Source organism: Podarcis gaigeae (assembly GCF_964106915.1).
Source record: "Podarcis gaigeae genome assembly, chromosome: 13".
In the NCBI taxonomy this organism is placed as follows: domain Eukaryota; kingdom Metazoa; phylum Chordata; class Lepidosauria; order Squamata; family Lacertidae; genus Podarcis; species Podarcis gaigeae.
In genome coordinates this window covers 19312321-19335043 of record NC_139689.1, presented here as the reverse complement: position 1 = coordinate 19335043, position 22723 = coordinate 19312321, and the positions used below count along the sequence as shown (strand labels likewise).

The following is a 22723-nucleotide window of genomic DNA, read 5'->3' as shown; positions in this document are numbered from 1 at the left end:
CCATTTTTTGTTCACTCCCAGCAAAGCGAATGACTCAGTCTCTGGATCCTCACAAAGCCACTGACTCATGCCCACATGTGTCCCCCGTATGCTAGCAAGGATTTGGACAATTTGTACCTCCGTACTTTAATTTAGTCCCTGCTGCTTTTCAAAGCCAACATTCACTTAAGAGGCCTAGTTCAAAGAGTAATTCTTACAAGCTAACCAAGACATGTGGAAAACGGCCAAGGCGCCCTGGTTCTGTCTCTTTGGCCTCATTCTTTGGATACAAAGGCCTTATTTCTCATCCCTCTACTCCCTTTCAAAAGCAGTCCCCTTTAGCAACGTTTTTGCTTGGCTTGAAAAATATCCCCCAAGTCCTTCCTAGTCACCCTGGCAAAAACTGAAAGGAAATATATATTATTTCACGTAGCTGTCAAAGAAGGAGATACCCTCTTAGCTTTATTTTTGTATCAGATTTTGCAGAACTGTCTGGTACCTTCAGATTGCTTCAACCTGGGATCAGTTTCAGTGAGTCTGATGTAGTTATACACATTTCACTGAAGACAGTGAGCTACTAGCATAAATCTTCTCAGTAAAAATATTTATTATTGCTGGTTTCATAGCTTTCCACATACATGCACTGGCCTAAGACCACAGCAATATTGTCCATGAAAAACCTTTATAAAAATACCAAATACATATACATGTATATGCATATGTACATGTACCGGTATATGTGTGTATATGTATATATATGATGACATGGGTGCTTTATAGCAGAGACTTAGGCTAAGAAGTGTCATGAGAAGTTCCCTAACCACAAGAACGTTTGCCATAACATCAGCTGAATATCCACACGTTGTCAATGCATTAAAACATGCAGCAATTCACAGCAGCCTGCACTAACCCCAAACTTCAAAAGTTTAAACTGCTCTGTGAAACAGCAAGAGTGCTCTGCTGATATTTCACAAAGTTTGGGGGTGGAAGGATGCCGTGAGGGAAAATAGCAGCTGCTAAAACACTATGGGAAGAGCAAGAATATATATGGATTTCAGCCTGGAATAATCACATTGGCGGAAACAATATTGCAGTGAGCTAAGCGAAATCAGGGCAGGCCCTCACCAAATCCAGACTTCAGCCATCATCGTTAAAGGATGCCTCCCTGTTCAGAGAAAGTAGACCTCTAAATACCAGATACGAAATAGGGACTGTCACTTCCATGTTCTGCTTGTGAGTTTCCAAAAGCATCTGGCCAGCTGTCAGAAACAGAATGTCTTGGATCCAGAGAGACTTAATCCAATCCAAGGAAACTTTTATGTGCACAGACTTAGTAAAAGCAAACTGAATAGAGAAAGTGGGCCAGAGAATGACCTTTCTGTTTCCCTATTCCAATGTGTGTTTGGGGGGGGGGGGATTTTCCATTCAAATGACACTGGGATCACATCACAAGCTGCATCCAGGGAATCTAGTGTTACAAGCTTCCCACAACAATATTCCCAAATGCAAATTCTGGCTATGCAAGTGTTCCTACAGTGGTATCCTCACTTCCCTCCATAGGAATTTACCAAGGCCTTCCAAGTCCACGTCACTGCCATCTGAGCGGAGGCTTGAAGCAGATTTGAAGAACGGCATCTTCTGTTTCTTCCTGCTGGTGGAAAAAAACAATAAAACAAAGTGGGAGGCTATCAGGTAAGAATCACTGTCATAAAATAGCTCATTCATGAAAAACAGTGCAGCATACTGCATAAAACATTTGAAAGGGGAGACCCCAGTTGGCACACTGCTCACCATGACATTTCCCAGTCTGATCTTGGGCCAATCACATGAGCTTAACCAAGTGGGGCGGGGGGTGGGGCAGCTGTCACCCCCAGATCAAGTAAAACAATAGAAATACTTAACTGACCAATCACATCGGTTCTCCCCCCCCCCAACAAAAATCTGGCTACGCCCATGGCTAGTGGTTCTCAACGTGTTTTTTTTCTGGGCCAGGCTTTCAGATTAAAAATTTGCTTGCGCCACACTGATTTTTTTATTGATAAGAAATACAATGGAAAACAAAAAGAAACAACTCCTAGCTGTGCTTGATTTATAACAATGAACGCAACACTATGAAAAACTATCCATCCATATTATGCAAATAAAAAAAACAAATATTTTGATACTAATCTACACTACACTACACTGAAGTGTTTAAATGTTTGTTTGATTGTCCACAAATCTTTCCGCCACACTTGCCATCATCTCTTGCCACACCTCAGGGGTGCTAGGACAATTAACGGCAAGGGAGCAAGACACCTCTATTCTGTATTCTGAGCTCCCTGAATAAAAACATAAATAAATCCAAATTAAAGCACACATATAAAATGGGAATCCAACATTTTCTCCCGCCAACTGACATTCATCCTACCAGCGTGCATGACGCCACAAAAACCTCTAACCAGCTGCATGCATCTAATTCAGGGCTCTGCTTTGTTCCTGGCAATTATATTTTCATGTGTTTTAGAGTCTGGCAAATGGCCTTGCGAGATCAATGCACCCTGAAAGGCAGGTTTTAAAAAATAAACTTCATTCTAACTCAGTACTTCATATGCAGTCTCTTCTGCTGTAATAGCCAGCCTACGTCTCTCCATTACACAGAATCATAAAGGGATCCCAAGAGTTTTCTAGTCCAGCCCACTGTGATGCAGGAATCCTGCCCACAGCCATCATTGGGTGGGTTCAAACCACCAACCTTCTGGTTAACAGCCAGGTACACTGGCCCATTGTGCCACCTGAGGGACAATTTGTGCCTTCAGTATTTCACCTTTAAGAAACTCCCATCCATCTTGAATTATCTTCTCTTTGAGTATCTCTGACCATGAGACTTCACCTAGTAGTTCCTTAAGAAGTATTGAAAGACTTCTAAAGATACCAATAACGTTCAAGAGCCCAGACTTATAAATATAATCATTTCCCTGCTTGCCTGAGGTGGCGGAGAACTGCCTCAAGATGCCTATAACCAGGAAGCTTTACAAGAGTTCCCTCTTTCTTTCAGTGTTAAGACATCAAATTTGGGGGGGCTTTGGGCTAAAAAGGCAATATATAAATTACTTAAAACAAATGATTAACATAGGTGGTGGTAGCATTAAAAAAAGTTGTGGGCCAGAAACTTGTGCAGACTTATCTGCATATCCTCCAACATTTCTCTGATGAAAACAGGAGCATTCTGTTCAACAGCAGCAACAACCATCATTTTATTATTTATACCCCACCAATCTGACTGGGTTGCCCCAGCCACTCTAGGCAGCTTCCAACATATATAAAAACATAATAAAATATTATGCATTTAAAAACTTCCCAATATAGGGCTGCCTTCAGGTGTCTTCTAATAGTTGTATATTTACTTATCTCCTTGGCTCGGGGGTCACATAGCTCCAGTGAAGATAGGGACACCCTACCACACCCTCCAATATTTCTCCAATGAAAACAGGGACATCCTAAGGAAAAGCAGGACATTCCAGGATCAAATCAAAACTGGAGTGGCTTCTGTAAATCTGGAACTGTCCTTGGAAAATAGCAACACTTGGAAGGTCTGTATTTGCAAGGCTGCAAAATACAAGAAAGGGGTAAGCCATACAGTGTGGGTGATATGAACACTGGCAAGGCTCTCACACGATACAGCTGCAGAGTGAAAACTTTTTAAGCAGTCTCTAATGCAACAGCCAACCATGTAACAACAAGCCCTTAAAACTAGTGTCTTAACAGATCAACTTCTCAGTAACACAGAGAACACCTTGTAATGCCCACCTCTTTTGCCTCACATTTTATTGACTGAAAAACTATGAATGTAATTAGTAGGGCTGGAGGGTTTTGTGGTTGTTTTTTAAACAATTCCACTGTGGGTGCCCGTGTGGTGAAAAGGACAATCCACTTTTCATTTTAATAATGAACATTTAAACTAAAATCAGGTGTGCATGCAGCATTTCCCTTTGTTGCCTATATTGCTTTCTTGTGGTCCAGCTGAATGACCACAAAAATGCTGCTGCTGTAAGTAACATCTTAGTAGAACCACCCTTCCTGAAACAGAATAACCTCTGGTACTTAGCACAAGACACACAGACACACACACCATGTTACTTCTTAAATATATCCCATCCAATAGTTTTACGACCACAGCAAGCAGCATAATGCATTAGCACTCACTAAATTTTGCCCACACTTAAATCCGCTCATCTATTTTCAAATCACACATCTACCTCATCCTTCTTCATATACATACCATTCTCCCCTCTCCATCCAAATTCATCCCATGCCTGTTTTCCCACTATACCTAAACACCCTCTTATCCAAAATCTGTATTAAAATGCAGCTTTCTCAGCATCTGTGAACTGGATTAAATCAGCCCCACCTCCCGCTCCAAAAGCATTAACTAGAAGTACCTTTGCTCTCTACTGGAGAGCCACTCTGACAGCTATGCACTTTATGTATAGGCAATCTGTTTGGGGGATGCTGTGGTGCAAACTCCTGGGCTCTCCTGCCAGCACCACACGTTGCCTTTGTCAACTCAGTTGTTAGCAACCGTCTCCAGGAAATGCATCAGCTCTTCACCAGTCCTAATGAATGAGGAAGGGCAAGAGGAGAGGAAAAAGAGAGCAGGTTTCATACAACTGATTAGGAAGGCATTATAAGGATTCCTGAGTTCTCTAAAAGGGTAATTTAGGGGCCAGCTAAAACAGGGGGCAAAAGTAAAAGAGGACTCCAGGGTTTATTTGATAAGGTAAAGCAGGGGTTGAAGGTTATGGTGGACCTGAGATCCAAATGTGCTCAAATGAGACTGCTGTCTTAGAGCTCAAGAAAGAGCAAGTTATTTTGAATTCTCAAAGATAAAGGGAGGTTACATTTGTATTTGTATGAGTTATAGAGCAATAGCTTCTGAATCTACTGGGAAGGTAGTAGGGTCTAATGAGTTATAAGAGTCATGAAAGTCAAACACAGAGAGAAAAGGCTTATCTAGGAACATCTGGTTAGTTTAGACACATTTTCCTCATTTTCCTATCCTTTCTTATACTTTGCAATCCCTGCCCCCCAGCCCTACATACAACAGTCCTTTAACTTTCCACCATGCCACACAGGGTCCTAATACTTTCAGATGTACCTAAGGCTCTACCAGGACATATCATCATAATTGTCAGGTCATCTTGTTCCATGGATTTCTCAGGTCAGAATGTCAGCCACCTACAACTACTGCTGTGTGCATTTCTAATCACAACAGCCCGAGAAAGCAGGAATTTAGTAGCTATATTACCATTTACTCCCTGCGCCCCTTCTCCTCAGGAAGTGCTTCATCTGCTTAATTTCTGTGTTCCATGCCACAGCGACAGTTAGAAAAAGAGATGGCAACCCTACCTAGCACTGTACATTGTTGGTGGGCACCAAGTAAATGCACCAAAGGTCCTATCTGCTCCTATGACCTATTGCCAGCATGTTATGCCAAAGCTTTAATGTACCAGATCCAGGACATGAGAGTTCAGGTATCAACCAAGTGAAGGGTCATAGCTCATGCCAATATCATTGAAGATCATGCTAAGACCCTGTGAGGGCATATGATGTTTAGCAGCTCCAAGGACCCTAACAGGATGTGGCAGTGCGGTGTAGTGGTTAGACTGTAAGACCCAGCAGGCCAGGGTTCAAAACTCCACTCAGCTGTGAAGCTCACTGAGCAACCTTAAGCCAGCCATTGTCTTATCAATCTAAACTACCTCACAGGGTTGTTCTGAGGACTACATAGGGGCAGGGAAGAGCCATATACAACACCTTGAGCTCCTTGGAGGAAAAATAGGATACAAAGGTACCGGTAATACAGTACTAAAATCCCAATACTAATGTGTTTGGAGGTACACGCCTACTCCAAAGACCCAGCAGGTGACCCCAAAGCCTGACCTCACCAAAGTTCTCTATAACCATGCCAAGGCACCTGAACCACCCCCTAGGTCCTGGTAGATGATGCTAAACCCCCCATGTAGCTATGCGGCTATGGGGCTCACACTGCAACCCCTACAAATCATGCCAAATTCCTTTGAATGTGCCAAGCCCCCCATGTCCTGGAAGGCCACACTGGAAGTCCTGCAAAGTCACGTGACTCCGAATAATCAGCTCACAATCACACAAACCCCTCAAGGTCCCCCTGCTTAGCCCTCTCCCAATTTACTCAAACCATACAGAGGATCCCAGCAGTCCCTAAGCCCCACCCCTTCTGGTAAGCCCATCCCTTTACCTTACAGGCCTGCATTCCCACTGCGCATGTGCGAAATTAACAGTTCCTTCCTTCCTCCCCCCTCCCTCTCAAGCCTCTCGTTTTACCACCCTCAAGATTAGTTCTGCGCACATGCGCAGTGTGAGACTTCGTAGCTGCCCGGCGCGGGGCGGGCGCGGGGCGGGCGCGGGGCGACGTACGTAAAGGATCGACGACGCGGGAGGGTTGCCATGGCAACTTTCCATCGCCAATGGCCCTTGCCAAACCACATCCCTCGCTCAGTTTGTCCCACTGCTGCTGGTTGCCATGGAGACTGTTTCAGAAAGGAAGCTCGCGAGGGCTGGGAGATAATGAGGCACCGCGAAGGGAAATATGACAGGTTTTGGATGGGGCAGGAAGAGGGCTGTTTCGGAAAAAGGGGAAACTTTGCACCAGCCCCTCGACTGAGGGGAAATTTTGTATGGAGGAGAAATGTCTAGTAATTTTGATTATTTTTTTGCTCGACTGGCAAATTATAAACTTCCCCGCTGCCTTCCAGTTATACATTCATAAACTAGAATGTTACGTTTTTATTCAATATTCTTTTTGTGACTTTTTAGTGAAGGGCAGGATATAATTCCCATATTGATATGGGGGAAATGCAGGGTTCCATGTCTACGTGTTTCTCAATTTTTACTTATAATTGCATTTATAGCCCATCTTTTCCTCCAAGGAGCTCATGGTGGCTTACATGGTCTCCTCATTTTATCTTCATAGCAACCTTGTAGGCAGGTTAGGGTACATTACTGAGCTTCAAATCCACGCCATATATTTAAGGCACTATTATACTACTTCAACTGTAATGGGGAATCCTAGGAACAGTTTTCTTAAGGGTGCTGACCTCACAGAGCTACAATTCCCAGCACACTAAAAAAAAAAAACCCACTACAGTTCCCAGTATTCCCCGTAACTGTTAAAATGGTAAAATTGTGCTTTAAATATATGGTGTGTGTGTGACCTTATAGCTGTGTGGGAATTTGAACCCTGGCTTCCCATATCCTAGTTTGATACTCTTAACCAGACAAGCTATATTTCTAGTCTTCGTGGTTATGGATGAGGAAAGGGGTAGTGGTTAAAACATAGTTTCCAGTCCTCATGGTTGCAAGGAGGCAATCTTAAAGCAGAAAATGCACACATCCTTGGGAACTGGGAGATGCAATAGCATTATAAGCAAGCCTTTTCCTGTCTCTTCTTACCCTCCCACAGAATAAATCAGGTTAACATAAGAGGGCAGCCTCAGACTATTCAGATAGCTGGGCCGGTGTACATCTCCACACTGCAGTTATTGGTTGTGGATGACAGCTCTGCTTGGGGAACCTCACAACATTGCAAGTCTCTAGCTTTCTCTTTATAGGTGTGTGTCATGCATAGTGCCATTCAATGTTCCAGTCAAGGTGAATGAGCAGTATTTATATTTTACTAGCACACTTTCATTAGGAGTCATACCTCTGATGGGGTTGATCTGTCAAGACTCCAAAATGTGGAACTTTGGCTGAATTTTGCTGTGGCTTTGCTTGTGTGCTCAGAGCTTGCTTTTGTAAAGTGGAGTCCTGTAATGTTTTTCGGATCCAAGAATAGGGATAGATTAGTTCAATGATAGTTTTGCTCTATGCATGCAGAGTAGCTGGCATTCTGAGGTGGAAGAATGGACTATATTACATCTGAATGCTGATGGAGGATCCTGCACATTGTCAAAAAATTCCTGCAAGTAGAAAAATAGTATACCAGGAAGCAGACATGGGGGTGGCCCCATGTCCCAGGTCCTGTTTGTCAACATAAGAAGACCTACCGAGTTCATCATTCTGTTCCCACAGCGGCCAACCAGATGTCTATGGGAAGTCTGAAAGCAGGACTTGAGTCCAACAGTACTCTCCCTCTCCAGCTTCCATCAGCAGTGGAGAGAGAACATACTGTAGCCATCATGACTAGTAGCCACTGATCTCCTGTGGGGCCTTGGATCTGGTCACCTCTCCTGAAAAAGGATATTGCAGAGTTGGAAAAAATTCAGAACAGGGCAACCAAAATAATCAAGGCAATGGAGCAAACCCCCTATGAGGAGGAAAGGTTACAACATTTGGGGCTTTTTAGTTCAGAGAAAAGGTGAGTAAGAGGTGACGTGCATAGAAGTGTATAAAATTATACATGAGAAAGTAGAGAGAGAAAGGTTTTACTCCCTTCTCTCATAACACTAGCAATGTACCTAGCAGTGCCCTTGCAGCCTGGACTATAAGCATTCTCTCTAATATGCTAATAGTTTCCCTTTACTTGTAGGGAGATTTTTGGTTGGTTTTTGTTTTTGTTTCGTTGTTTTTTGTTTTAATGTAGGAGAACATAAAAAAATTGTAAACCCCCCCCCCCCCGCCACTCCTTGCAGCCTCAATTCTACTCTTCCACTTGCCTATTCATTCAGATGCCTCTTTGTAAACCAGGCAATTAGTGGGAATCCGTCTGGGACTATTTTTAAACTTGTGCTATGATTTCCATTTTTGCCCTTGAGCTTCACTTTACTTTCTGGATAAATAAATACTTTCATTGAAAAGGCAATTAATCCAGTCACTCCCTGTTCCAACTCTTCTCTTGCCAGTCCTTCCCTTCCCCGTACCTCTCATCCACTCTACACCACAAGAACATATATACGTGATCACACACTCTTGTACTCTTATGTTAATTATTCTGGAATAGTTAACAGACTCTGGTCCCGTAACCATGGCTATCTCGAGTGCATATGCAGAAAGGTGAAATAGATACTTTACAAAAGAATGTAATATTTTTAAGTGCCCAGCAGGATAGAAGCAATCATGATTTGCTTATTTATTTATTTAACCCCTGCTCTTCGGGATCCTTCTGGATGGAAAAGAGGGGTTGAACTAAAATAAGTAAACAAGCTATTATAGTATTGTTATGGTATAAGAGATAGAAGATAGGGTGCGGCAGAGGGGGAGAAATAAAAAGACCATGGAAAACAGAGTATATTCAAGTGTATATGTTAAACTTCTGAAAATTTAATTAAAAAAAATAAGTAAACAAACAACTGTCATAAATAACTCCATCCAGAAAGGTGCACTAAAAGGTAGTAGAAAATCCAACCTTTTACCAATCTATAGACACCATAACTATAAATATGGCAGGGAGGTAAGTGGGCATGAGCAGACCACTAATCTGGGTTAAGTGATCTTGAAGATGTACTGTGGAAAATCCACATGTCCTTCCACAGTGGGTATATACAGAGCCTTACGCTGATGTAATATTTACATTTTGTTGCATGATACAATTTATTCTTTAAATGTCAGTTCCCAAAACAAATAATTCTTCCCCATTTGTATCTTTTTTTGCTCCGCCTTCAATAAGCTAACAGCCATGTACCTAGGTTTCTAGAGCAATCCCATGTACATTTAAACAGAAATTTTCTACGGTATTCAGGGTGGCGTACTCCCTAATAAGGGTATTTACTATTGCTGCTCTAGGTGTGCCCTTGGATTCCACCCGATTTTGGTGCCCCATTGTGGAAGTTGTTAATGTGAGGCAGAGAAGTATCAGACCTGGATAGAATGACCCAGTGGTGAAAGAGAGGTAGTCTACGCATGCTTGGGAACACATTCATTTTATGAATACTTTGGGGCTGGATCACCATAATTGTTTTGGGAAGGAACTGTGCTGAGCCTTGGCTCAGATACAGCCCTTATTACTTCATTGGATTGATTGATTGATTGATTGATTGATTGATTGATTATGAGGCCCAGGCCCAGTAAATTTTAGACTGTCCTAGGAATACAATAACCCAGATAATTGGGCTAATGGTAGAATCAGGACAGATTGGAGAAAGCACTTCTTTATACATTTTATAATTATTATATAAAATGTATAATATCAGGGCTTTTTCAGCCGGAACTCGTCGGAACTCAGTTCTGGCACCTCTCATGTGGGCACCATTGCCATTATAAGAGAACAAGGGAGACATTCATGGTGAGTTCCGGCACCTCTTTTTCCAGAAAAATAGCACTGTATAATATGTATTATTGATTGCCACAATAAGCAGTGATGGCCACTTCGCTGTCTTAGGACACTTCCAGAGATTCACTGTGGGACTCCATCACATACCAGCAAATTCAGGTTGTGCAGTTAAAGCTTATGTGGTAGAGCCCTTGCACAACAGACCCCAAACTCCAAAAAATATTATTGTTTTTATAATAAGGAAAATGTGGGGGAAATGCACTGGATAGTGTGGGGCGAGATTTGCTTAACCTCCCTACAGACAAGGCAGAGGAGTACTCAATCAACAGATTGTCTGGAAATGACCTTATGTGTGGGTTAAACCACAGAGCCTAGGACTTGCCGATCAGAAGGTAGGTGGTTCGAATCCCCACGACAGGGTGAGCTCCCGTTGCTTGGTCCCTGCTCCTGCCAACCTAGCAGTTCGAAAGCACGTCGAAGTGCAAGTAGATAAATAGGTACCGCTCCGGCGGGAAGGTAAACGGTGTTTCCATGTGCTGCTCTGGTTCGCCAGAAGCGGCTTAGTCATGCTGGCCACATGACCCGGAAGCTGTACGCCAGCTCCCTCGGCCAATAAAGCAAGATGAGCACCGCAACCCAGAGTCGGTCACGACTGGACCTAATGGTCAGGGGTCCCCTTCACCTTTACTTAGGCAAGTAAACTGAGCATAGGTCTGTCAATGATCATTAGTAATGAAAGCTGCTCAGACACAGTGAGGAGCCAGCCCCCTGCTTGTGGTCTTCTTAGGGGCATCTGATTGGCCACACTCAGAAATGGTCTTCTTAGGGGCATCTGATTGGCCACACTCAGAAATGGGATGCTGAACTAGATGGATATTTACCTGAGCCAATAGGACTCTTCTTATATGCTTTCTAGCTTTTCTTTCCTATTCCAGTAAACATATTTTCCTTCCAAGGCTCCAAGGTTGAATATGATTGCAGTACTTCATTAAAGATTAAACGGAGACCAGGTTTTCTTCTTCCTCTACAAGTAGCATAGCAAAAGAAGGAAGATGGAGTTGTGTGTCTACAGTTACTACCGGTTATGAACAGTTATTATATACTTTTAAGCTTTGTACAGGAATGTCAGAGTGTACTTCTTTGCCTTTTTGGCCCCTCTTTACATTTTTGACCCCTCTGTGGGTGTTTTCAGACTGTCGCTAAAACGAAATTCAATCACAAACTAGTAAATTCAGGTTGTGCATTTATAGCTGAATGAGAGGTCCTGTGCAGCTTCTTTGAGTCCAATCCCCCCACCTTTTCTTTCCAGTAAGGTGAAAGGAAAACGTACTGGAAAGTGTGGGATAACACTTGTTTTTGCACAATGGTCATCCAACCTCTCCTCCATCTAACTGCCCTGCAAACAAATCGGGATGAATGCCCAAAAGCTAGTCTGGCAAGTCCACACAGAGGATAATTCTGAAGATAATTCATTTGAAGAAGTGGGTTCCAGTCCACGAAAGTGCATGTCACAATAAAATTGTTGTGCGACACATGGGGGGGGGTTCAGTAATAGGAAAAGACCCCCCTTTTCACCTGGCCAGTGCTTCTGTGTCTTAATAGTTTCACGACAGGCAGATAAAGATTCCCTCCACCCCACCCCACCCCCCTTTCCGAACAAGAAAGTGAAATGGTGAAAAAGACTAAGTGGTTTCTTCCTTCCGTGCAGACCGAGCCCTTGTCAGCCAGGAAGAAAAGCGGCAAAAGAGACACGACACAACTGGAGGAGGGGCGCTACGATTTTCAAGAAGTCGGGCCCCTCCCAAATGAGCCATCCTTCCCCAACTCCGTTCTTCGGGGCAACTGGCCAGCCACGCGCTCTCTGGTCCCACCCACGTGGACCTTTGCCAAGGGCAGGGCTGGGTGAGCTTGGTGCGATGTGGATGAGCTAAACTGGGGAATTTTGTGTGTTTTTTTAATCCAAGGAGGGGGTGAAGAGAGGAAACTTCAGGAGCAACAAGAGCAGCAGGAAGCTGCCTCCGTCCTAGACCCTCCATCAGCACCTCCAGGTACCTATCCAACGGGCCAGGGGGAAAGTTGGGTGCCAAAACTCCTGGGTTCTCGAGGGAGAATTTGGGAAACGAGACCTGGGGGGGGGGGGGTTAGAGCAGGGTGCTAGGTAGGATCCCATAATATTCCCGTTTGGCGGTGGGAAGAGAGACCGAGAGATCTTGCCAGTTAGGCTCGGAAGAGCTGACAGCCAGATTTTTTATTTTTTATTTAGGAAATAGAAAGGGATTTGAGAGAATTGAACGGGAGAGGCATCAATTTGACGCCTGGGGCTGGGGCTGGGGGGAGGAGAAGGCTTAGCAAACCACTCCCCTCTGTCAGATTGCCAGCCCCTCCCTCTGCTCTAACCCTCTGGACCCCGCGTCCTCTCCCCAAAATCCTCTCTTTTTCACCCGCTCGTCGCTATGATCCATTTCCTTCCCCAAGAGAATTCAGGGAGCCTTCCTTCGGACACACGACCCCATCGCTCCAAGCTCCCTTAGCAGCGCTTTTTAGATGGAGTCCGATCAATACACTGCTTAGGCCGATACACGAAGGTCGTTGTAAAAGGCAAATTTTGCAAATGGAGGGTAGCCCCCCCCCCTTAATAAAGCTCACCCAGCTCCACCTCCTGAATCGTGCACGTTTTAGCCAACTCACGGCGCACCGTAAAAGGGTAGCTGCGAAACTTAAAACAAAAGCCGAGGGGGCGGTGTTCCCTCCCCCCGCGCCCCCCATTGAGACTCCTGCCTGCCTTGAATAACAAGGTGCTTGAGGTGTTGGAAATCAGGGAACCTCTCAGATCCCTAGATGCTGCCCTTTCTCCAAAGTAGTGGGTATTGCATTTTGGGATAATGTGATACCTTATGGGGTGCGTGCTTCTTCCAAAATGGATTTCCTAGCATCCTATATACTTCAGTTATTTACCCTAAGCTCAACATACTCTGCTACTGCAGCTGACAAAACCCAGCCTAGGTTTCTAAAGGGCCTTTTCATGTATGAGGTTTAAGATTAAACGGGATGGTGATAATGGAAAAGTAAAGACTGTTGTTGGTCTCTCTTCCAGTTTTTATTCCCCATTTGCAATTTTCATGTGCAGCAGAAATGAGATGCTGAAATCCCTTTAATTGTGTGGAAATTACCCCAGGCCTTAAACTGATGGATATATACATTCCTAAAAGATATATCTAGGACAATGATTTTTTTTTTTTTGTATTTGTTTAAAGTATTTTGTATCTGTTTAAAAAGTAGACTAATGCAGCAATCCTAATCAAGACTACTCATAAGTAAGTCCTGCTGAATTCATTGGGACTTATTCCCAGGCAAGTGGGACTATGATGCTGCAGTCCTGTGCACATTTGGAAGTACCAGACCATAAGACGCACCTAGTTTTTGGAGGAGGAAAACAAGGAAAAAAATATTCTGAATCTCAGAAGCCAGAATAACAAGAGGGATGGCTGTGCAGCGAAAGCAGCGATCCCTCTTGCTGTTCCGGCTTCTGGGATAGCTGCGCAGCCTGCATTCGCTCCATAAGACGCACACACATTTCCCCTTACTTTTTAGGAGGGAAAAAGTGAGTCTTATAGAGCAAAAAATACGGTAAGTCTCACTGAAGACTTACCCTTCTGAGTAAAGTTATGTAGGATTGTGCAGTGTTGCTACACTCCTAAACAACTTTTCTTGGATTCAGCCCCATCAAACTCAGTGTCGCTTGCTTCTGAATGTGCATACTTAGGACTGTATTGTATTGTGCCCTCCCCATTTTGTGAATTCTAATATGTTTTTTTACACCCTTTATTTTGTGGATGCTTGTTTATTGTTAACATTGGTTTTAGTATCCTCACAGAAAAATGAAGTAAGTTATTCGAAAGAGCTCTTCTGTGATCAAGCAGCTTAAGTTGCCTATCCATGCATTCTGACCTCTCTGCCTAGGAGCCAGTTGTTAATTGCCAGTGTCAGAAAATTTTGGTGACATATGTGTATGTGTGTTGGCAGTGTTCAAAAGAGGAGTGCCTTTTCAATCTGGAATGAGTCATTTGCAAATGTTATTCATAGGAAACGAAAAGCAGAAGAGAACTTTTTTTTTCTTTAAAAAAACTCCCAAATATAAATTCTAGTCCATATAGCTTTCGTATTCAGTTCACAAATGAAGGGCATGCACACACAATTTAAAAAGTTGGGGGAAGCTAGAATAATTTTACAGTTTTGTAGAGGAAGCAGAATAGCGTGAAAACCTAGTCATGTGGTGCATGGTAAGATATCCAGATAGCAGAGAAACAGATCAGCCCAAGCAGATACCAAAAGTCCTGTCTCTCACAGCTAGCATATGTTCTCCACCCTATGAGCATGGCACTGCAAGTTGCTTAGAGTTTACATTTTAGTAAAAAAAGAGCAACTAATAAGTGCAATACATAATAATAAATACCGGTAATAATAGGAGCCACTTATCCTTCTATGTATTATTATCCTAAAATAAAATGAAAAGGGTTCTTTTTCTGCCTTTTTTGTAAGGCAGGCATGGGATTCCTTATTTTTCAAAGCTAGGAATGGCCTTAAGTTGGCTGCTGTGGGAAAATTTAGAGGTATGCAGTGGCGCAGCTAGCCGCTTGGGTGCCTGGGGTGGCGCACTCCCCATTTGCGCTATCAATTTAATGCAGTGTTATTCTACTTCAAACAGTCATGGCTTCCCCTGAAGAATCCTGGAGACAGTATCTTGTTAAGGTTGATGAGAGTTCTTAGGAGATCCCTATTCCCCTCACAGAGCTACAATTCTCAGCATGGTTTAACAACCCAATGCCCTCTTCCCATGGAACTCTGGGAATTGTAGCCCTCCTAACAAGCGCTCTTAACAAACTACAGTTCTTTTGTGGGACTCCTTGTGGGAAGCTGTGACTCTTTAAAGTGCTACTGCTTCAAATGAGAGCATTGAAGTTTAACTGGTTGATTCACAAGGAACTAGGAGCTAGAATATTTTAAGTTTTCTGCGATGGGATCTTTTTTGAGACAGATGAAAGACCAGGAGGCAGAATTTGTGGATCCAGAAGGAGAATGGACTGGGCTTAATTTGAAGCAGGATTAAGCCCAAGCACTTGTTTTCAGTACCAGGCCATGATATAGGACTTCAATACTTTACAGTGGGGTGGGAGGGAGGGATGTGTGTGTCAGACTTGGAGGCCAAACTCACCTTCCAGACCTCTCTATCTGGCCCCTGTGACTTTACCTAGATCACACCCTCTTACCTCAGGCCACACCCTCTCACCAACTTTGCTTCACATCCCTCTTGAGAGTTTTTGCCTGGCTGGAATGTGTCATTGAGCTCTGATAATGCCTCCTGCTTTCCTAGGTGGAGGCTGGAGCAGGGTGTGAGGGTCAGTGTAGAAAGTAGTTTAATGTGCACAGGTAAAAATTACATGAATTGCTCAGCCACTTTTGCTTCTGGTTCCACGTGGCACTGGCATGTGGTCCTCAGAAAAGAATGTGGCCTGGCGGCTGAGAAAGTTATCCCATCCCTGTTTTATAGGTTAAACCACTCCAGGGATTGTAGCTCCATGTGGGTCTCCTAACAACTCACAGCACCCTTAGCAAACTAAAGTCCCCAGGATTCTTTGGGGGAAGCTGTGACTGTTTAAAATGGTATGGCCCTGCCTTAAAAGTCAATTTAAGAAATTAACTACTGAGAAAATGTAGTCAGAAACTGTAGGTTTGTTGCTGCCGCTAGCTTTTATTATTATTATTATTATTATTATTATTATTATTATTAAAAAAGAACAACGACCTCATGTTTGCAACTTCCTTTTGCCTTTCTTACTGCTCTGCAGTTTCTGATGTATACCATCAGGATTCCCTCGCTCCTATTTGAAAGGCAGGGCCCCTTGGTGGGACTGAAGGAGGCGGCAGCGACACAGCCAGGCTGTTGCTACCTCCACCCCTGGCATGCCCAGGGCTCACATGACTCTGCAACATCTGGATCACATTAAGGCAAAGCCTAAAGCCACAGGAATGTGAGCTGGGTGGATGAGCCCAGCTCCTTGCTTCTCTGGGCTGGAGGGGGCTGGGAAATACAGCGTGTCCAAGGAGGGGCTCGGAGCCCTAGATATCCCCAGACAGACCCAATGAGGTGTGGGTAACAGCTAGACAGAAATGTACAATATGTGCTTAGAAGCTGGGGCTTGCGATTCCTCTGGGAGTGATGCAGTGGGTGAGAATAGTGGGCCTGAGCCTCAGGACTCCTCCTGGCTTCTCTAAGTGGGTTGTGGCAGGGGAGACAGGCCTGCTGCGAGTCAAAGACTTTGGGGGAATGGGATCTACTAGTTTGAGCGGGAGAGGGAGTTAGAATGGGAAACCAGGGGCCCTTACATTCCGGAGAAGGAACAGAGTGGTGTCTAGTTGCTCAGGCTGGAGCTGGAAAGATTTCTGAGTGAAGAAGGTGGGAGGTCTGGAGTTGGAAACTCTGCTAAGATTTAATCAGATTTTGGACACCCTCACCTATCCCTAACAGGTTGTTCCTTTTTGTTTTTGTTTTGCAAGGGTTTGTTTAATGCTGCCCACCCTTCTCTCCCCAGCTTCCAGCTGCCAAGATGAGTTTCCTTCTCTTCGCAGTCACTGCCCTCCACGTCCTCATTCTCATCTTACTCTTTGTCGCCACGTTGGACAAGGTGAGAGAACACAGAAGCTGTCGCTCCCGGTCCATCTTGTTTTCCTCCTCTGTTTTAGGTTTGTTCAGCTGGTAGCCTGTTGTGAGCCAGATCTGGCCCTCGGAAGCAACTTTTAATTGGCCCCGTGCCTCAGTGGGCATACCAATCCTTAATCCAGGTGTGGTAAACAGTTTCATTCACCCTGGAAGCAACCAATCTCTCTGTGTGCCTGTCATGTGATTCTTACTACATTGTTCTTGCGCACTGCCTATCCGGGGAGATCTTTCATAAAGCCCATACTGCTAGGTGGTGCTGAATTTATTATTACGGAGCCTACCATCTGTGATAGACCCTGGAGCTGGTCTGGAGAATAGAGAAGCCCCAACTGAAAATATTGATGCCGGCTGTCTCTTCCTGCTCTGGATCCCGAATTCTCCAAGGGCCCAGACCAGCCCTTAGACTTCTCCATAGTCCTCCCCTGCCCCACCCTCACAAAAAAGGACAGTCAGTTTCTGAAGGTGCTAAAGGAAATTGTAGATTCACTGAAGCTCTCCAACTTATTGCATAGTAGCATGTTTCAGGTACATGGAACCCATCAGAGGGTTGTAGGTTATCATCATCATCATCATCATGTTATCACATCCCTCCTGAATGAGGCATTTAATCTTTGGGAACATAAAGTTAATTTATTGCAGAGGATAGCTTTCTTTAGAATGGGATTTCTGCCTTTGACATGGCATATAATAGGCTGCAATCCCAACACCATTGACTTGCAGGGCAGTGCTTTTTTCTGGGAGGACGCAGGGGCACGCATACACATTTTGTGAATCTAACTTTAGCTTCATTGAGGGGCAGTACTGGTATTTCATTCAATATGAGGAGGAAAATGAGAGTATCCGTAAACATTTTTTTAAAAAAGCACTGCTTACAGGTATGCCTCACTGAATATAATAGGATTTACTTTTGAGTAGACATGGTTAGGCCTGTGCTGCTACGTGAGAAATTGGAGCCAATTTTCTTTAGTACTTTTTGTGCTTTGCCTCCTTTATTTTGATCTCAATATTGATTTTTATTTTTATTTTTGGTTCTGTACTGCTTTATTCTGGTCCCTGGAGACAAAAAAAGGAAAGGGAAGAAGAGTCCTAATTTTATTTTAGTGTGTCTTAATTTGGCAGCTGTAGCCTTGGAATATTTTTGACACTTCTACTCCTGACTCAAGGTGTTTTGTTAACTTTTTTAACTGTCAATTGTGCTAGAGCCTGCGTCTTCAGCCAGTGTTGGGGGTGGATACACAATTTATTCAGCAACTGTGTCTGTGTGTACTTCATTGTCTTCGTTAAGCCCTGACATGTGTTTCCCCGAGATGACAGCTTATTGAAAATGAAAATGGAATAGCACACCCATTAACATAAGTTATGGGCTGTACTGCAAGTGTGGATGTTTCTTCTGACTATTTACATTTGTCATTCTTCTTTTATTTGTGCAAATACTTCAGATTTGATGCCATACAATACTCTCCTTACCAAAAAAGGAACAATTAAAACTCAGACCATGTATAGTTGAATACCCAGGTTTTTATGTTGTATCTGGGGGGGGGGGGTGAAACAACACATTATGAGGCTACCTTTGCCTCTGCTTCATCACTGGAGTCAGGGTTTTTTTCAAGGAAGTATCTGTAGGTTAGATTCCTAACCATTCCCCATTCTGTCAACTCTCCCCTGCAGCCCTTTGGCTGCCCCCAACCCACTTAGAAAATAAGGTCCTGCTGGGGTGGGAAAGAGAAGCAAAGATAAATTATGGAGGAGAATCAGTGAATGAAAGAACAGTTAAAAATGCTTCCCCTCCCACGCACTCATTTTCCTTGCCCCACTTCTACATTACTTTTAAATAGAAAGCATGGGTTTGCAATCATACATATTTATTTATTTATTTATTTATTATATATGCAGTGTAGCTTATTAGGACGTCTCAGGCAAACCACCCTCTCTCAAACTCAGTTCCCAATCTGCAGTAGGGGGATAACAATGCGTAGTATAGAAGGGCAGTACCATTAATTCTGGGAATTTAGGCACAGTGAGTTACTGACCCCATAAATACAGTGAAGCCTGCACTCTCCACTCCTGCTCTTGCTTGGACTTGGGCACACCCTGCTGCAGGCCTGCATTAGGAGCCCTGCCAGTGAGTTGTCCAGGAAACTGTTTAATAAACCACATACCTTTCCAATACCTATGTAGAACCCAAATCCTCAAGGCTCAACAAGCAACGCAAGCCCCCGGTTATTCATGATGGTGTAGTACAGTGGAACCTCGTGTTATGTACTGTCCTCCTTGCGAACGCTTTGGGTTATGAGCTCTGCTAACCCAGAAGTAGATGCTCCTGGTTGCAAACTTTGCCCCAGGATGCGAGCAGAAGTCGCGCTCTGGCAGGGCAGCAGCAGCGGGAGGCACCATTAGCGAAAGCGCGCCTCATGTTATGAATGGTTTCGGCTTGAGAACGGACCTCCACAACAAATTAAGTTCGTAACCAGAGGTACCACTCTATAGCGGTGAAGAGACTTAAGATAGTCTCCAGTTCTGCTCCCACCTCTGCCATGCTCATTAAGATGCGTTTAAACCTCCACTCTCTTCCACACTCCCTAGCTTTGACTCCCTCCCACAACTACAAAATGGGGATAATAGCATTGACTTACCTTATAAGGTTGTAGCCCTTTACTGGACTACAACTCCCAGCATCCCTATCAGCAGGGCAGGGGCTGATGGGACTTGGAGTCCAACAACATGTGGATGGCCACCGGTCAGCCACTTCTGCTGTAAAGATTGCTAACAACAGTGTCTATGAAGTGCTATAAATATAGTGCTATATCAGCCCTGTGTGTGTTTACTATTAATTGGTGCACCCATGAAAATGTACTATATGAATGACACAAACACATGTTTGGAAACACACATTCATGCAGATACACTTGAGAGCCATGATTAATGCTAGTTCCCGCTTATGTGGTCCCAAACGCATGTTTGTTGCTATGTTAGGTGTGGAAAGGCCTTGAGAAAGCCATTACCTTGGTGCTTATAACGTTCAAGTTTGCTCTCAAAAGTAAACTCCCTTTGAACTTTGAAAACTAGTCTTCCAAGCATGTCCAGTAATGTTATCAGCCCACTGGCCACACTGACCTGTGCAAGCCATTTGTGGTGGGAAATAACAGGCTTTTCTAAAGTTTTGCTGACTGCTTGGTTGGAGTCAGTTCTTACTTGGCTTCCCCAATGGAAAAGCTCAGCCAAACAGCCCTCCTTGGAGGCCTGCTTCTAAAATCTCCGTTGTAATTCTCTTCCAGTCTTGGTGGGTCCTGCCCGACAAGGAAACCGTGAACATCTGGTATGAGTGCACACTTAATAACCACACCAACACCTGGGCCTGCAAAACAGTCTCTGACAGTGGTGAGTACAGCAAAGGCTATTGCACATCATATTAACTGCTGCTTCCTTACTGCATGTATACAGTCTTCTCCTCTCTCACCACCCCCATACTTATCTTTCCCCCACAGCATGGCTTCAGGCAGTCCAAGCCTTCATGGTTTTAAGTCTTCTCTTCTCCAGCTTAGCCTTCATTATCTTCATGTGCCAACTCTACACCATGAAGCGGGGAAGCCTGTTCTACGCCACTGGGATCTTCCAGATACTTACATGTAAGTATGGTTTGGTGATTTGCTGTTTAGAGACCAGTTAAATTAGCAAGTGGCGAGTAGTAAATATCACAGGGAGAGATGCAGCGTAGGAGCCAGAAAGGTAGTAATACTTTGGATGGGGAGAAGTATGAGTGCAGCCCGGGGTAAAACAGTGTGATGGGGGGGGGCATGTTTATGTGTAGGAGCTGCTCTTGTGAGGAGGTAGTGAGGACATGTAGGAGGAAGAGCCATGCAAGTATACCATAAGACCCAGCAACACCAAATTGCTAAGTATACTACCACTTTTGGGGTAATGCTACTGGATAAATCTGAAATACAGTATGTTATAGTTCTCTTCTCTTCGATGTTATCATAAAATATGCCGAGATGCAAAGTGCAGATTCCAATATGGATGCCGGTGAGATTTATGCCCTGGGATCTCATTGTCACATTGCAAAGGGATTGTACATTTCAAGCGCATGGCTTTAATCTATGGTTTACATCTCAAAGAGCTACAATTCCCAGCACCCTTAACTACAGTTCGCAGGATTCTTTGGGGGGGAAGCCAGGAGCTTTAAATACCTGGTGAAGATGTGAGCATTGAAAGCAGCTTTAGGCAGTAAGATGTAGCTAACAGGGATCCGGTGCTAATTGTCTGCTTGGATCTGTTTCCAGCTATCTCCGTGTTCACAGCTGCCGTGATCTACACCACCCACGTGGAACAGTTCCAGCGTGACCGACCACCGGGTGGGTCTTTTGGTTACTGTTTTGTGCTGGCATGGCTGTCCTTTCCTTTGGCTCTTATCAGTGGAATCATTTACATCCACCTTCGGAAAAAGGAGTGACCATCAACTGGATGATCTCTCCCATTTGCCTTGGAAGGAGCCCTGTTCTCCTCTGAATTTAGCTATGTATTAACTCTTTGCAGTTTTCAAATGCAGTTATGGTACAAAATCCTATGCGATACATGGATTGGTCCACTGGGGTCCTGCATTGTGAGTGTATCACCCCTTGTTTGCATGTTATCAGGTACTTCCACATAATACAGCAAGTTAAAGGGGTGTCATCTTGCACTTGGCATTTCCCAGGGCTCTCCTATTTTTCAGATTTGGCAAAAATGGAAATACACATTAAAACTCAAACTTGCAAACATTTCTAGCATTCTTTTTTTCCTTTTAATCCCCATTTTTAAAAATGGTGGATTGAATATGTTTCTTGTGATTTTTTTTTTAAAAAATAAATAAAAAAATTAGTGTTCTTTCCACATTTGCAGCTTGGAGGCTAAAATATCAAACGTGGGGGGGGGGGACCCTAATAAATTCATTGAAAGAACTGAAACCACAAAAATCGTAGAAAGTAGGACTTCATCACGTTGTCCATACAGAACTGTTTGTCATGAACTGAAAAATCTGCAACTCTCTTGTTTCTCAACTGCTGGGACATTATGCACAGAGCCTGATGATAGCAGAGTTTGAAATTGGTCATTGAGATCACCACGAAAAATGAATTTCATCTTCTGAATTTCAACCATGAAACATAAGGGCATTTTTGCATGTGCTGTTACACGCACTTTAAATCATGTATTTTTAGGTTTTCACCTAAGACATTTTAAGCGACAGCCTAAAAATGCGAGGTGTGATTTGGACAAAACCATTTGCTAATACTTGCAAAATACCTGCCCACTGTTCAGGGAGTCACAAGTGATTATAACTCCCCCTTGAGTCAACCTTCAGTAACAAACCCCCATTTTTCTGCAGAATGTGTTAAAATGACCCTGGTGAGAACTCAGATAGCATCACTTTCCTCTTCCCCTCCAGCCAGTAACTACTTTAAAGGAGTATCTCATCCCCCCCAGTCTGAGGTTATACTCTGTACTTTCCCCAAAACAGCATAGGGTGAGGTATTTAAGCTAATCATATCCACCATCCTTCTAAAGCTGGGAGGATTAATCCTGCCTTCTTGCCCCATAGCAATTACGCACAAAATATTTGGAAAACATGGGAAAGATTTTGCTTCTCCAGTAGCCTTACCAAGCAGCCTGCTTGCAAGTTATTAAAAACGGGTTCCTTCCAATGATATTTCTGTAACAGTATTATATATGTGCTGGCTCCCCCAAAGTCCCCTTTCACCTTCTTGACCTGGCCTTTTAATATTTTATACGCATTTTAAGAATAAAAGAAAACCTAATAAACAAAA

The 22723-nt window shown here is 43.7% G+C and overlaps 2 protein-coding genes across 5 annotated transcripts in view; one reads left to right on the top strand and one right to left on the bottom strand.

Moving 5' to 3' along the window:
• The window catches only part of ODAD1 (outer dynein arm docking complex subunit 1), a 23152-nt gene extending 18693 nt beyond the window's left edge, over positions 1 to 4459 (bottom strand). Inside the window, exons 1-2 of one of the 2 annotated variants that reach the window (XM_083707813.1) lie at positions 4401 to 4459; positions 1548 to 1630 (exon numbers count right to left, since the gene is read on the bottom strand). In XM_083707813.1, the coding sequence (XP_083563939.1) occupies positions 1548 to 1614 (67 nt within the window). In that variant the 5' untranslated portion in view covers positions 1615 to 1630; positions 4401 to 4459. Of the gene's footprint in view, positions 1 to 1547; positions 1809 to 4400 lie in introns of those variants that run through there. The other variant, XM_083707812.1, reaches the window with a different exon arrangement.
• EMP3 (epithelial membrane protein 3 (MAM blood group)) lies at positions 1540 to 22723 on the top strand. 3 transcript variants are annotated; one of them, XM_083707842.1, is made up of 7 exons: positions 1540 to 1671; positions 11161 to 11285; positions 11913 to 12252; positions 16795 to 16887; positions 20198 to 20300; positions 20408 to 20548; positions 21203 to 22723. In XM_083707842.1, exons 4-7 carry the CDS (start codon positions 16810 to 16812, stop codon positions 21370 to 21372), a joined length of 492 nt encoding a protein of 163 aa, XP_083563968.1. In that variant the 5' UTR covers positions 1540 to 1671; positions 11161 to 11285; positions 11913 to 12252; positions 16795 to 16809; the 3' UTR covers positions 21373 to 22723. The 3 variants fall into 3 exon arrangements, with proteins under 3 accessions (XP_083563968.1, XP_083563969.1, XP_083563967.1); XM_083707843.1 differs by lacking the exons at positions 1540 to 1671; positions 11161 to 11285; positions 11913 to 12252 and adding an exon at positions 16213 to 16349; XM_083707841.1 differs by lacking the exons at positions 1540 to 1671; positions 11161 to 11285; positions 11913 to 12252 and adding an exon at positions 16406 to 16430.

Excerpts from the sequence above, each read along its gene's own strand:
- EMP3 (XM_083707841.1), top strand. Across the intron at positions 20,301-20,407 it reads CAAAACAGTCTCTGACAGTG|CATGGCTTCAGGCAGTCCAA; the intron begins GTGAGTACAGCA and ends TTTCCCCCACAG. Across the intron at positions 20,549-21,202 it reads GATCTTCCAGATACTTACAT|CTATCTCCGTGTTCACAGCT; the intron begins GTAAGTATGGTT and ends ATCTGTTTCCAG.